Source organism: Kogia breviceps, chromosome 4 (assembly GCF_026419965.1).
Source record: "Kogia breviceps isolate mKogBre1 chromosome 4, mKogBre1 haplotype 1, whole genome shotgun sequence".
NCBI lineage: Eukaryota > Metazoa > Chordata > Mammalia > Artiodactyla > Physeteridae > Kogia > Kogia breviceps.
Window position 1 is genome coordinate 108,948,107 of NC_081313.1, and position 16,866 is coordinate 108,964,972.

At 35.8% G+C, this 16,866-nt stretch overlaps 1 protein-coding gene across 18 annotated transcripts in view; it reads right to left on the reverse strand.

The window, feature by feature from the left end:
* Window positions 1-16,866, reverse strand: part of RAPGEF6 (Rap guanine nucleotide exchange factor 6) — a 249,402-nt gene that overhangs the window by 70,100 nt on the left and 162,436 nt on the right. For 14 of the 18 annotated variants that reach the window (XM_067031532.1, XM_067031537.1, XM_067031530.1 and 11 more), the window contains 4 exons: window positions 11,644-11,801; window positions 8,441-8,455; window positions 3,437-3,677; window positions 618-1,001 (listed from right to left, as the gene is read on the reverse strand). In XM_067031532.1, the coding sequence (XP_066887633.1) occupies window positions 618-1,001; window positions 3,437-3,677; window positions 8,441-8,455; window positions 11,644-11,801 (798 nt within the window). The remainder of the gene's footprint in view (window positions 1-617; window positions 1,002-3,436; window positions 3,678-8,440; window positions 8,456-11,643; window positions 11,802-16,866) is intronic. The other 4 variants (XM_067031533.1, XM_067031538.1, XM_067031531.1 and 1 more) reach the window with 1 other exon arrangement.

Consider the following 16,866-nt stretch of genomic DNA (forward strand, 5'->3'; position numbering starts at 1 on the left):
AAGAGAAGGAGAAGATTCCCAGGAGCTCATGTAACCATCCACACTTCCTGGGCTTATAAACTCTGAAGGATTTTTACAATTCTTATGGCCCAGATTTTCCCTGAGTAGCAACACATTCACTGATACCTTGTATAGTCTGTGGGAAACAGGAAGAGGTCACCAAATGGCTGCTGTTATTACTGTTGCTGCTGTTGTCACTTCAAAATAGCAATTATAAGTTAGTGCATTAATACCATTAATTTTTAGTGCATTAAGTTTTCAGTGTCAAATCATGGTGAGGCAGGTACTGCCTGTTGCACAGAAGTCTGATGATAAAGACAGCTATTGGGCATACATCCAAGAGGGTATAATACCTCAAAGGGGGAGAAAGGAAGAAAATTGGGAAGGCAATCACCTAAACTTACCTATACTTGTTTAAGTGACTGAAAGATGGAAGAAACAAAAAGAGAAAAAAACCAGTCTCACCAGAATGGAAAATATATTAAATCTTAACAATATTTATATGAACATATATTAATTGAACTTTTCTTCTCCTAGCCATTTAATACCTAAGAAGAAAATCAGCTTCATGTCCACTGTCATGACAAAACCAAAAAGAAATATTTGTACAAATTTACCTTATTATTGCAAACATGGAATTGAAGTTCTTACATTCTCGACAATGAAGTGCAATTTTAATAAAATGTTTAATAATCTTCATTCGTTTGAGCTGATTTGATTCAGTTAAAATCTCTGAGGCCACCCAGAATGTCTCTTGGTTTACAATATCTTCAAATTCTTTCAAGTGAGTATTTCCTGTTTTTGAATCTAACTTAAAAAGGTCATCAATATATTCAGTAGGCTCAATATTACGAAATAAATCAAAGTCCCTCATTGACAGCTGAGTGGCCACCTCAATAGTACTGAGCTGCAGCATGGATAGTTGGCTTTCCTTAATTAGTTCTTGAGCATCTTCATCCGAACACAGGGTTTCTGTTTCCATGTTATTTTTTAAATAATACCTAAAAGGAAAAAAACTTTTTATAAGTGATTTCACATTTATAAGAACACTTTCCCTCTTTATCACTGTTGTCAAAATATCATTATATGGTTAATAACTTTTTGCCAGAAATGTCAGCAGAATATTAATTTAAAGATAATATGTAGGGACTTCCCTGGTGGCACAGTGGCTAAGGCTCCGCGCTCACAATGCAGGGGGCATGGGTTCAATCCCTGGTCAGGGAACTAGATCCCACATGCCACAACTAAGGAGGCCGCCTCCTGCAACTAAGACCCAGTGTGACTAAATAATAAATAAATAAATATTTTTTAAAAAGATAAAATGGAAAATTAATATTTAAATGAGAAGACTTTGAAGTGTTCCTCTTATTCCGCCATTTAACATCTATTATTTGTTTTTGTTTTTGTTTTTTGTTTTTTGTGGTATGCGGGCCTCTCACTGTTGTGGCCTCTCCCGTTGCGGTACACAGGCTCTGGATGCGCAGGCTCAGAGGCCATGGCTCACGGGGTGGCATGTGGGATCTTCCCGGACCAGGGCACGAACGCGTGTTCCCTGCATCGGCAGGCAGACTCTCAACCACTGCGCCAACAGGGAAGCCCACATCTATTATTTTAAAGTGTAAAAATAATGTTGATTATGCTGTGAACTTAATCATTTTAAGAAACTACTCACATGACATGTGAAGAATCACATGTATATTCTTGAGAACAAAAGCTTTGTGAGGGCTCTATAAAGATACAGGACACATAATAGGTACTATACAAATACTTGTTCATGGACAGCATGAATAAACTGAATCAAGACTGTTCACATCTCTACTCAGAAGTTGCTGCACTCATTTCCTTCTTAACTCTAAATTTCCGAGAGAAGCAAAGAAGAATAAAACCCAAAAAGGAGGGAAACTCTTCCACTACTGATTTCTCCCTTGATAAATCCAAAACCTCATTCCAGCAAATGGCACTGACCAGTAACCATAAAAAAGATCTTCATTTGCCTTTCACCTTTTTAGATGAACAATTTTATGGCACTTAAAAGCTAAGAGATGGGTTAAGTAAAGCATTCACTATTGGGAAATATACAGGGCTGTTGCTGCAGAAGAGGTTACATACTGTATCACATCTAGTTTTTACTTCATTCTTTTCTAACATACAACTTGATCTAAGCCTAAGTTTGTGTCCATCTATGTTTTATTGTCAAGGACCTATATTTCTTTTTCTTCTTCCTTTAAACTGTTCACATGCCTAAGAGATTATCATAAATAAGTGTTGAAACTCATACTACAGATAATAAAATTATATCTAACATTTAAAGTATGTTATGCTTATTAACTCATTTAATTCTCATAACATTCCTCTGAGGTAGGTTCCATTATTATCATCCCACTTTATGATGAGAAAATTCAGGCACAGAGAAACTAAATAACTTGCTCAAGTTCACATAGCCAGACCAGGGATCTGAATTTGGGCAGTCTGGCTGCAGGGTCCATGCTCTTAACCACTATGTAAAGCCAGCAAAGCAGCGTTAACCCCTCTTTCTTAACAGCAACCATGATGGATAGTCATTTTAAGGTTTCCAAGGATCTCATCCTACATATGAATCTGGGCTCACTAAAAAGACTGCATTATTGTCAGAGAAAATCACCAGAGTAAAGAACAAATGTAGTACTAAAACTATCTTCCAGTTGATCAAATAATTTTCAGAGCACATTAAAAACATTTTTTTAAAGTTTTCCTGTATATTCATAAAAGGAAAACTACTAAGAAAAAGAATTATGAAAACTATGACTTCTTCTCCCCAAAGTACATACTTACTGGTCATTTAAAAAGCAAATTTATAAATTAACATATATATACTCAGATACATATAAAGATATGGATCATTTTGTTTCCCCCCTTCTAAAAAACAGGGATTAGACTATACCAGTGGTTTTAAGGCTTCATTTTAGCAGGAGGGCGAAAATATTTTAGAACACTAACCTCCCTTTCTTTCTCCCACTTTTGGGTAGCACTTATGAGTGCTAACACTCTAAGATTCTATTATACATAATTACGGAGACAACAGAAAGCTAAAAAAAAGAGAAATACATGTTAATTTTATTTATTTATTTATTTTTTGCCGTACGCGGGCCTCTCACTGTTGTGGCCTCTCCCGCTGCGGAGCACAGGCTCCCAGACGCGCAGGCTCAGCGGCCATGGCTCACGCGCCCAGCCGCTCCGCGGCATGTGGGATCTTCCCGGACCGGGGCACGAACCCATGTCCCCTGCATCGGCAGGCGGACTCTCAACCACTGCGCCACCAGGGAAGCCCCACATGTTAATTTTAGACAGAACTCAGTGGACCTAAAAACATGATGTTCCTAATTAAAGTATCTCTTTTAAAATGGAATCTTCAAAAACACATGTAGAAATAAGTACATTCATTAATAAGCACATTCACCTTCCATTGAGCTGAATTCTATCAGCTAATTTGGAGAACTGGTCCGGAAGTCTTCTCTGTTTTATGACACCCTCAGGAGTAACAGAAACTTCACAGAGAGAATATGTGTCAGATGCACCAGTCAAACCAAATTCATGAATAGCTTGACAAACAACTTCTTTAGCTGTAGTGTCTTTACAGATGATAATGTAGCAACTTTGTTGATCTGCTTTGAAAACTCTTATAACTTGATCAGGAATATCTGTATAAATACAAAAATATGTCCTGTTATTATCCAGAAAATGGCTTTTAAACTCTTCAAAAAATAATTTGGAAGACAATGATCTCTCTAAACAGTAATATATACATTTCTACTTCAGGAGGTTAAGAGAAATCATTGCTGCATTTATTAATAAATAAATGTATCTTTTCAGATGACAAAATATTAATATATGTTCACAGGAAAACACCGAGAAAAGAGAAAAGTTAGAGTCATACTATGCATATGATTTGGAAGCCACGAAATTTTTGTTTATTATAAACATTTTTATGCTATTAAATATTCTTCAACAAAACATTTTTTAATGGAGGCATAGGACTTCACAATATGTATTTTATAATTTGAAATGATCCAAACCATTAATCACAGACATTTACCTTGCATATCACTTTCCTTTATTGTAAGTAACAGTATGATAAATAATTCCCCCCACCCCAAACTCTCCCTGTAGATAAACCTTTGCAGGCAAGCTGATTATTTCCTCAGGGAAAATCCAAAAAAAGAGAAATGCTGAGTTAGAGGGCATGCATATTGTTAAGGTTTTTCAAATATACTTCTGAACTGTTCTCCAGGACAGTTATAATATTTTATCATCCTAGGGTATAAAGACAGCAATTTTAGTCACACTCTTTTCAAAATGAAAAAAAAAAAAAGTTTATTAAAACTTTTTTTTTTTTTTTTTTCCATTTTGAAAGCCCTATTGCATTTCTGCCTGCCAAAAATGTGTCATTATTTTATATTTCACTTCTTTGGTTACTGGTAAGACTCACTGGTTTAATGAACCATTATTATTCCTTTTTAAAAATACCTTTTGGTATTCTTCATGCCTTTTCCTACTGAATTATACTAAATATCAACACAGTCTACTATAAAGTGGAAAATGTCTTCTCAGATTTTATATGTATATACTTTAACACAGGAAAATTTTAAATATTCATGTGGTTAAATCTCAGTCTTTGCCTTTGTGATTTCTGCTATTAGTAAATAAGTCCTACTTTAAGATAAATGTTCATATATTATGTACATGTAAATAATGGTATTTTTCCCTCTTACTCTATCATATTTTTTTCTTCTTATATGGCATTGGCTAAAACTTCCTGAACAATGATCAATATGACAACAGTGGGCTAATTTTTTAATATAATTACATTTTTATTACATAATTTACTACATAATTAAAAATAATTAAGTGAAAAGTGATTTAATAACATGAAAAACTTAAATTTTTCCTTATGATAATAAATCGTTACAAAAATTTCTTTCATTTTAAATCAGGAAAAATGTATTACTGTGGATATTTTTGTGATGTGTGTAGTGGGGGTGGGCTGGGGATATTTTGGTGGCTCAAGTAATGGTATATTCTTTGCCTAGCATTACCTCCTTCTAGGCATTGAATACATTGTAACATTAAGAGGAAAATAAAAATTACAAATTTGTCTCAAAACCACCTGAGGTATAATCCTAGCTAAAGGAAAGAGAAGAATAATGAAATAGATGTGGGAGGAAATAATTTCACAGAATAAAGTATGCAGTGAGGCTGAGGACACAAAAAGACAGAGACTGACTCCCAGGACTGGAAGAGTCAACTGAATATACATGAATAGAATTCCAGGAAGAAGGTTTCTTAGCCAACAGATATTTTGAATGTTCTGGGTCTACTGTCAATTGGAAGCAGAATACTTCATCTATTCAGGTCCCCTTCGTAAGATGCACGCACCAAACTGCCTTTTCTTAAGGTATGCAAAGATCTGAGTCACCAAACACCTCTTGTTCCTATTTCTTTGCAAATGAGTCAATCCTCAGCATGTTGCTGACATTATCAGGTTTCTAAGTCTAAAAGGCATAATGTAGGGTCTTAATCCGTGAGAACGAGATGCTTCTCTACTCTGGGCTAGAAAATGCAAGAAGTTGGAAATTTCAGTTTTCCAAAAGAAAGATACTGAACAGAATAGTTTCAATATCCCTTTTAACTCTTTATAAAAGGTGTCAAACAACTACTATCATTATCTGTATTGTTTCTACCCTCTTCACAAAAATAGGTCTCAGTTGTCCAGGACTCTAGAGTTGGATTTCTTTACTAGGTCTTTGGGGGCTGAGCCTCAGCCAGCTCTGCTGGCTGACCTGGAAGAAATGGGGAAATGTTCAGATCCCTTTTATTAATTTCTTCAGAAATTTATTCAGACAGGTGGGGAATTTGCATACATTTCTCTTGCTGCTAACATACTATAACATCTGGGAAGGAACAGATGTCAGTATCTTGTGTATCCTGCTAAACACTGTACTCTGTTACATGCTGTTAAATTCATACTCTGTTAAAACCACTTGTTTCACATGCAAAGGACAAACTGTCATATAGTCATATAAGTGGGATTCAGTCATCATAAATGGGTAGCTCTAGAACAGATCTGCAAATGGAATTATCCAAACAGTACTCCATAACCCAAACCTGGTGAATTCGCCAAGATAATAAATGCCAAATTGGAAAACCATTTGCAAGACACTGGAGGAAAAAATTTCTCTGCGCAAATATCAGTGTCAATGTAAACCTCTTTTTCCATTTTAGAATTGCTAAATTCTAAATTCTAATTCAGAATTGTTTGTTCTTTACAAACATGTGTGTTAGCAGGAGAACATCATACATGCCAAACGTAATACTTGGCACATGGCAGACACTCAAATGTTAATTGTTTAGATGAATGGTAAATATGAAGTTAGAATAAAGTTGAATAAAGAAGAAAAAATGATCTAAACATTTCAAATTTTAGGCACAAAGCTAGAATGCACATATAAATATAATCCTGTAAGCAAAACAGACATTTAAAAAGAATCTTGGGCTTCCCTGGTGGCTCAGTGGTTGAGAATCCGCCTACCAATGCAGGGGACACGGGTTCGTGCCCCGGTCCGGGAAGATCCCACATACCGCGGAGTGGCTGGGCCCGTGAGCCATGGCCGCTGAGGCTGCGTGTACAGAGCCTGTGCTTTGCAACAGAAGAGGCCCACGTACCGCAAAATAAATAAATAAAAATAAAAAATAAAAAAAAATAAATAAATGAAAAGAATCTTGAAGCAGTACAGCATTTATCAGTCTTATGATTCATATTCCATAATAAAATTCTTACATAATAGGTAAATGAATTCAAGAACTGAAATTCACACACCTGGACTTCCAACCCAAGGGCAAAATTTCTAGAGTGTTAACTATCTCTCATAAACAAAATTTAAAAATGAGATAAGTGAAGGATACATGTTTTGATCCTGAGATTACCTAAAAAGTTCTTCTATTTTTAGTGTATTTAAGATGATTTAACAAAAGCAGAAGACTGCCTCTTCATTCTGCTTTAAATTGTTAATCAGTGTACAAATACCTATGGAGTGCCAGTTATACATCATCACTGTTCTAGGTGATGAAGATGAAGTAACAAATGAGACTGACAAAGTCTCTGCTTGCAGAGACTTACTCAAGAGAGTAAGTGGTGGTTCAAGGAAAGACACACAATAATCAAGGAAATAAGAAAAAGTGAAAAAGTTCACAAAGCAAACACAGGGTAGTGGTATAACAGTATGGATTAAGGATTCGCAAACTTGTTCTACAAAGGGTCAAATAGCAAATATTTTAAGTTCTGCAGGCCAAGAGGCAAAACAGATAATATTTCATAGATACTTATATAACAAGAAAGAAAACAAATTTCCACAAAATTCTTGACAACATTAAAAATATATCAATAATGCAAGCCTACAACATGTAAAGATATGTAAACACAGAGGTTTAGGCAACACTGCGAACATCCACTAAAAGGGGGACTGGTTAAACAACGCTATCAGATGTTCAAAAAATTGTGGTAGAGGGCTTCCCTGGTGGCACAGTGGTTGAGAGTCCGCCTGCCGATGCAGGGGAAACGGGTTCATGCCCCGGTCCGAGAAGATCCCACATGCCACGGAGCGGCTGGGCCCGTGAGCCATGGCCGCTGAGCCTGCGCATCCGGAGCCTGTGCTCCGCAACGGGAGAGGCCACAACAGTGAGAGGCCTGCGTACCATAAAAAAAAAAAATTGTGGTAGAATACATTCTGATACAGAAAGGTATTTACGGTATATTGCTAAATGAAATGGGCTAAGTGCTAAAAAAAAAAATATCATTTGGGGTGAAGGAAACAATACACACATTTTATGTGTTCTGAAATTTCTGGAAGGATATAGAAGTAAATGAACAATTGTTAATTCTGGAAAGCTAAGACTTTTATATTTTATCCTCTCTCTGCAAATAAAAACTTTAATATATGTTCCTTTACAATTAAAAATTAGTTAAAAATACTTGCAATGCAAAAAGAATTGGAAGTTTACTAAATATAAACGAAGTCAAATAAAAAGTTCATGCTATTAAAGAAAAAAAAGTAAGCAAAAAGTTCTGTATGAAGACTCAGAAAAAAAAATTCAGTTTTAAAATCCTTTTAGCTATACTCTGAATTCTTTTTAGCCCTCATCTCACATTAAGTCCAAAAATTCTTAAAACACTTTTCACAAGTTACAAAATAGCATGTATACTCTAATTCTATGAGTATAAAAACATATATATTCAAAGAAAATGATTGAAAGAATACACGCCAGTTTACACTGGCAACCTTGTAAGTGTATAGAAAAGTTCTGCTTCCTATTTCATTCAATTCTGTATTATGTGACTTTTAAAAATATAGTAAAATACTGCATACAAACATAAGCAATAAAATACCATAGTCTTCAAGATACTTACAGTAAAAACCAACAGCTGTAGGCAGCAAAAACAAAGCAAAACCATAAAAAAGTCAGCAATCAAAAGCAAACTATTAAACAGTTCTGTAGCTTTGCCCTTACTTTCTAATAACAATTTAAAACATGCAGCAAAAACATAACTGAGATGTAGACTGATAAAAGTCAAACTTGGCTTATGTCACACATGTACTACAACATACATATGTGATGTACACAACTAAACTAAAATTCAGTGCTGCCATATATGATTTACGGAGCTGAATTTGGAATTAATTGGTAATAAATATTTTATTCAACATAAATACAAATAGCATGGCAGAAGCCCGTTCGTAAAGTTGCTCATTTAGGGGTTTAAAAATATAATTTTAAGTTAAATTCCTATCTTGTATGTGTTCATTTATATTGCTGATATGGACAAAGGCTACATACTGAGCTCTGCAGACTGATCTTCTCTGAATAGATTTTTTTAAGGGCATCTTCAGCCCTTTCAACATGTTTTCATTGAGAGAATTATGCAATCAATTTGAAATCATGTTGAGTAGAACATCCTCTTCAGAGATAAGAATTTCAGTGCCATGGGGCTTACAGTTTCTGAATTTTAGTAATTCCAACCTCTCCTTCCTTTGGCTCCCCCAGCTAAATCCCCAACTTCTTCTCTCTCCTCTCCCTTCTACCCATCACTTAACCAACCCGCAACCCAGCCACACTTCTAAATATGCCAGTGGCAAAAATACAGCCATAAATCAATAATCATAAGTCAATCAATCTATAAATCATATATCCCTAAATACCTGTCTTAGGAAAGTACAGATGCATATTTAGTTTGTGCTTTTGTAGTGCTTAAATATTTTATTTGTGAACACAGTGAAAGAAGTACTGCTGTGGAACACACACACACACACAGAGACACAGAAATAAATTCCCATGCTACCACATGACAAGCAATGTGAGACAATGAAAATGTGCTAGAGATTTCTGGAAAAAGAGATACTGATTCTGCATCAGAGGCACCTGGGATTCCCAGATGAGCTAACAACTGAGTTCAGCATTGAGGAATAAGAAACACTTCATGGGATATGCAGGGAGAAAACACCAAAGGTGGCAGACAACATGGGCAAAGAGAGTTCTGAAGGTACATGCCATACTCAGGAAAGACAGAAGAGGTAACAGAGGGGAGAATGGCAGAACAGGAGGCTAGAAAAGGGGTTGATAATTATGCTGTAAAAATTGGATACCAAGGGCTTCCCTGGTGGCGCAGTGGTTGAGAATCCGCCTGCCGATGCAGGGGTCACGGGTTCGTGCCCTGGTCCGGGAAGATCCCACATGCCGCGGAGCAACTAAGCCCGTGAGCCATGGCCGCTAGGCCTGCGCGTCCGGAGCCTGTGCTCCGCAACGGGAGAGGCCACAGCAGTGAGAGGTCCGCATACCGCAAAAAAAAAAAAAAAAAAAAAAAAAAAAAAAAAAAAAAAAAGACTAAAAAAAATTGGATACCAACAGTTAGTAAGTTATTGTCTTTAGGCTCCAAACCCACGCTGCCCTGCCACAATGGGGCTGGGACTCTGCAAACCACACTTCTTTGCCAACTGTCTCCCTCTTAGGTTCTGCCAAAAAAGGGCACCAGAGGTAGACTGCAAGGTTAGAGGAAGAAGAAACTTGCTGCTTTATGTTCTTACTTGTGGGTATTTGGCTCTAGTATCACTCAAGCAACACTCCTTCACCCTGGTTAGTGGCATTTCTTTCAAGTGCCAGAAGCTGAATCCAGTTTGCAGTTTCCTGTGATGCCTTAGTGCTTGTTTTTTTACCTTTTTACATGGAACACTTTACTTTATACTTGGTAACAATTTCTGATATTAAACATACAGTGTGGTTTCTATCTCATGACTGAACCTGGAACTAATAGAAATCACTAGAAATTTCTAAGCCAAGTAACAACTCACCAAAACCTTCACTCTAGAAATAACACTGGTAGTCACGTAGAGGGTAGGGTGTGTCAAAGACAGATTATTGGGTTTAGGAATCTCTCTAAAGAGGGGAAGAAGCAACTGAAATAAAAAGGAAGAAACAATGTGCAGAACAACCTTCTACTGCGTTATGTTATGCCTTACATTTTAAATTTATGTTGCTGTATTAAAACATAAACTTTACTACATTTATACTTCCTCCTATCTAATATTGAGATTTATATAATTGAGTTCTTCCCTTTTCCCACTAGCTGATAGAGATTTAGCATCAAAACTGAAGCTGAATCACAACTATGCCCATCTTTGCAGAGGTTTTTTTAAAAAAAAATTTTATAAGAGCACCTTTTATATTGTTATAAAATTTGGAGAATGGATTGGTTAAAATGTTGAAACCTGAGACTGGAGATATAAGTAGTGGTGAGTTTATGAAAGCTCTCTTACCACAGCAAGAAATTTGGCTTATAAACTTTTGACAATTTTATCAAGTAGAAATGGGCTTAGCTGCATGTAACAGAAAACCTAACAAAAGATAAGCAAATGGACACATTTTTGTAGAGGTGTTTTTTTTTTCCCTCCTCTCCTTTGACCCAAGCACATATTTCAGTTTTTAATTGTATGTCTTTTACTTAAAGCCATCTCAAATCCATTCAAATGGTGGATATAGAAATAATTCTTCAAAGTGTTCCTTTGAAGTTACATAGTTAGATGACAATTTCTGCCTCAGTGTGAACAGATGCAGAAAAATAAACGATGTCCCACAATGAAAGTCTGAACACCAATGAAAAAGATTGATATAGTACTTTATTAACAATACTGTATATAACAAAAACAACTTTAGCTTCAGGTGGTGGAGAGAAAAATCAGTGTTTCTAGAAAACTACTAATACATTTCTGCACATCACAGAGGAAGGTAAGTGAGACACCTTAGACTAAAATAATCTGTCTTATTCCTTTCCACATTCTGGGTAACATGTTTCTTGACTGAGAAGAAGTATCTCTGCTTTCATTCCATTGCTCTGATTAGGGTTACCAACAGATAATGTACTTCTCTTTCATATTGGAAGTACCACCACTCCAGTTTAGACAAAAAGACATAATGTTCTCTTTAGCTTTTTTGCATTAAGTCAAAATATAGACGTGAGAAAAGAGGACTGCAAGCAAATCCAGTATTTGTTGCACAAGGGTCAACCACCTGTTTATCTATCTGGTACCAACATGGCTGAATAAAATAAACAAAAATTACCTGAGGGATTAGAAAAATCCAACATGCTGGTGGTAGGCTGCAGGAGATCGGGGCTGCTGGATGAGAGTGTTCCAGGGATAGGCATTATGGCCAAACTGTGCCTACAGTGTCTTGTTCCCACAATGCTGTCGTCCTGTGATTGGCTCAGGCCTACATCACTTCAAAAGAATGTAATATATCACTTTAAAGTATTTGAGGGGTCTTAATAGTAAACATTTCTGTTCTCTGTGCACTAAGACATAATAGGACCAATTCAAAGTAATGATTTTAAAATAGTACAGCAATTTAAAAAATAGGACAAGTGTAATAATGAAAATGGCAATAAAATGTTTTTTAACAATTACACTAAAATAAAATTTAACTTACACATCTAAGTAATTCTACTACAGTTGACCCTTGAACAATGCAGGTTGAACTAAGCAGGTCCACTTATGCATGGATATTTCTCAATAGGAGTAAATACTACAGTACTACATGGTCCGTGGTTGGTTGAATCCGCAGATGTGAGGAACAACAGACATGTAGGGCCAACTATAAATTTTACATGAATTAACCCCTGCATTGTTCAAGGGTGGAATGTACATCATAATGTTTGTATTTCATATTTAGTTTCTGCTGGTTTTGGTAGAGAAAATGAACCTGAGTGGGGACTCCTTGAGGTCTGCCAGTTTCATTAGACACTAATATATATACCCAACAATGCACAGGGCTGCAGCAAGGTTCATCCTCTTGACCGAAAAGCTTGGCAACCTTCTAGGTGAAGGATGGAGTTGGGTGTGAACCCAAGCCAAAAATATGGCAGGTTGTAGAAAACAGTGGGGTCAGGTTCAAGTGACAAAATAAGAAAGGTTGTAGAAAACAATGGGGCCAGGTTCAAGTGACAAAATAAGACAGGTCTTTAAACATATGAGTAACCTGGGAACTGCTCAAACCAGCAAGTACAGAGAAAAGAAAACGGAAGATAACATAGAAAATAGCAACAAACAACAAGAGCAAAATGTGACAAATAGAAAGGAGAAGGAAAAAGAGGATCAAAAATGAAAATAGAAGAAAAAGAATTTTACAGTGTCTAGTTTATTCTAAGGGTATATTATTTCTTGTGTGATCTCTCAAGTCTAGTTGTTTGGCTGTTCCCGAGATGAGAACATCAAAACCGAAGCAGAAAGGAAGTCATCGAAAGTTAACTGCCTATAAAGGTTTCAAAAACAAGTATCAATTAAATGGCCATATTTAAGCAAATATAATATTTTCTTTAAAATATTTTATAGGTGTTAAATAGGCAACTCTAAAACCATTTAAGAGAAGAAGTAACAACAAATAAATGTAACCCTGTCACTTAAGGTTTAGATATCCCCAAAAGTTCTATAAAACATAGGATAAGCAAAACAGTCCTATACAAACATAGTACAGCAATGAAGACTTCCGTCACCATCAACAACCAAAATACCACTTAGCTCTAAGCATCGATTTTAACTGGTTAAAACCAATGCTTTAGATTAATATTAATTCCCATCTATGTTTTTTTCAGTGTAGCATTCTACCCAGTATTTGCTACATATACAGTTATCATAGAATACTTACCTATTATCTTGGGATGGATTAATAAGGTCTGAGTGATATGGGATACTTCCTGAATATGTTAGGAGTTAAAAATAACATGCAGGCAGATTAGGAAACTATATAAGATGGAGTTTAGAGGACTGTTAGGAGCCAGACAAGGATGAGAGCCAGGACAAGACAGAGAGAGAGAAGTCAGGGAGAAGCATGAAGACATGGAAGAAAGCAAAGATAAGTGTGTCAAGAGCAAGCTATGTCAGACAGACCTGGGTTATTAGCTGTGTGACCTCAGGGAAATTTCTTTCTGTTTCTGAACCTTGGTTACCTCCAAAATTGTGAATAATACTATCAATCCCTGAGGACTATGGCAAAGATTAAATTAGGTAATGTAGGTGAGCATTTTGGCACAGAGGAAAACAGGATTCCTAGTTTTAAGAAGATAGCAGTACTTATACTGGAAGTAAAATAGAATAATATAGGGACTTTGCTGGTGGCACAGTGGTTAAGAATCCACCTGCCAATGCAGGGGACATGGGCTGTAGCCCTGGTCCGGGAAGATCCCACATTCTGTGGAGCAACCAAGCCCGTGCGCCACAACTACTGAGCATGCACTCTAGGGCCCGCGAGCCACAACTACTGAAGCCCACGTGCCTACAGCCTGTGCTCTACAACAAGAGAAGCCACCGCAATGAGAAGCCTGTACACTGCAATGAAGAGTAGCCCTGCTTGCCGCAACCAGAGAAAGCCCGCATGCAGCAATGAAGACCCAATGCAGCCAAAAATAAAATAAATTAATATATATTTAAAAAAATAGAATAATACATACCTAGGAAGGATTTTACACAATTCACACTGAGAAACAGAGGAGGGCGGGGTGGGTACAACAGGTAAAGGCACTACAGAAAGAGGAAACGTTTTCCTGGGGGAGATAATGCAGTCTAATCTTACAAATAAAGCAAAGGGAATATTTTATTTGACAAGAAATTTTTATTTATGCTAAGTTGGTTCCTTATAATTTTTTTTTAAGATTTTTTTGATGTGGACCATTTTAAAAGCCTTTATTGAATTTGTTACAATAGTGCTTCTGTTCTATGTTTTGGTGTTCTGGCCGAGAGGCATGGGGGATCTTAATTCCCTGACCAGGGATCAAACTCGCACTCCCTGCATTGGAAGGCAAAATCTTAACCACTGGACTGCCAGGGAAGTCCCGGTTCCTTATAATTAGGTGTGTATCCCTAAAGATCAGCGCTAAATGTTTTAAGATTAGGTAAGAGAAAAAAAGGAGGGGGGGCTTTCACACATATTTTATTTATAGATTTGTAAGTATTTTGGCAACATTTCATATTATATAAAAAATAAAGATTTTAAAAAATGCAAGTCTTTCCTTGATTTGTTGAAAACAAACCTGCCAGTTAGTTTTTGGACACAGAGAGTCAGGTAAATAAATCCAAGGAAGCAAACTGTAAAAAAGATTATGTGGTCCTACTAATAACCAAAGTCGAAACAACCTTAACAATGTTAAAAAGATACAATTTTATTAAAGAGAATTGGCTGTCACTTGTAATAATCTGGAATTTAGTATAGAGACTCAGAAGTGCATGAAATACTAAAAGTCTTTACCTCTTACTGATGTTATTTAGCATTACCTCTGCTTTTTAATAAGTAATAGCTATGACACTGCACAGTTAAAATAATATAAAGCTGGTTACAAATTCATGGTAATTAAGGTGAGAACATATATAAATGAAAACTATACTAATGTTATGTACAACCCCTGCTATGACATTAATGAAATAATCTAATTGACAAAATATCCATGCTTGCTTGGAAGCTGAATTTATAAAGCCTATTTGCAAATAATTATGTCATTTCTTACCAAAACAGTCTCCTAACAAGGTGACGCACTAACAGAAACAAGATAGTTTTGAAGAATTCCTCAATAATTCCTGATACTGAATTTACTTAGAATAAAAGTATATTTTAGTTTCATTACATGAAACTAAAAAGGCTGCATAAATATCATCAATATGCAAATAAAAAATAATCCCAATATTAAAAACAAATAAGGAAAGAATGCTGACAAGAAATGGAAAGAAAAAAAATAATTCCTAATAAGCAAACAAGGCAGTCTACTTCTGGGACTATTACAATGAATTATATACTTAGACAATCCATGATGAAAGAAAACAAAAGCTATGATTCAGGTTTCCTGAACTGTGAAGTATTTCCAGGTCAAGAAAATCCACATTGCTATGTCTTAATTTACAGATGTTATTCAAAATCAATTAGGTTTTTTTTTCACTTCTAATTTTCAGGAGTATAAAATTATGTCATGGTTAGGGATTTGGGGAATTACCTATTCTTATCTCAACTATTTGTTCCTTCCTTACATTCATTTTCTTTACTCCTCTCACAGATGTGGACATTCTCTCTTACAGTATTTCTATGACAACTCATGCCCTGCTCTTAAAGTGGGTGCTGCAAAAGGCAGAGTAAGTGCCCCTTCCAAAGAGTTCTGACACATAGGAGCCATCGAGAAATTGTGGAATTAAACTCATAAAAAATTTTTCTCAATTAAAAAATATTCAAACCAAAAAATTTTAAAAGAACAAGCAAGCAAGCAAGAAATGGAAAATTTACCTATAAAGCTACTTAGAGAAAACCACAATCAACCTTCTTCCTTCTAGTCATTTCGTGGTAAACAGCACAATTTATTTACCCAGTCTTTTGCAACTGGACATTTAGGGTTTTCCAATTTTGTTTTATTATGAATAATATTACTAAGAACATCTGTATATAAATCTTCATCTAATTATTATCAGAAACTGAATTACTGAATCAAAGCTATGAACATTTTTAAAGCTCTTACTAAAAAAAAAATGCCCAAATGCTTTATAGAAAGGTTGCACCATTTTATGTTCCCACAGCAATCTGAGCTTATTATCTCTCTTGTGTTATCAATTCAGAAACTGACTATTCTAACAACCTGTGGTGAAACAAACAATATTCCATTTGAAACTGTGTATCCTTGATTATTATTATTATTTTAATTTTTGGCCTTGCTGCACAGCTTGCGGGATCTTAGTTCCCTATCCAGGGATTGAATTCAGGCCCATGGCAGTGAAAGCTTGAGTCCTAACCACTGAACGGCCAGGGAATTCCTTATCCTTGATTATTATTGATTCAGAACATCTGATTCATGTTCTCTGCCTGTTTTTCTACTGAACTTCTAGTGATATATATGTATGTGTGTGTGTGTGTGTGTGTGTGTGTGTGTGTGTGTGTGTGTAGCAAAAGGGATTGTCTGAATTCATTTGTAATGATTTAGTGCCAAGAAATAACACACATTCTCAAAAGTGCAAAGTAGCCAGCCTGAATTGTAAGATGACAAATTCGTTCTCTCTGCAAAATAGGATCCAGTAGAAAACTGTAAAATAATTTGTTTTGGGGGGTATTTATATAATTATTTATATAAAATATAACTTATAAAATTGTTAGCATTATGCTTAGAAGAGATAACCAGTTTAATATTAACTCCCAAAGGGCAGCATCTTATTCATGTTTGTATTCACAGTCAACAGCCTCCTGCTGGCACAAGGAGACAATAAATGCTTACGAACAACAACAACAACAAAATCCCTCTGAGTTTAAGTAAAACAATTCTTA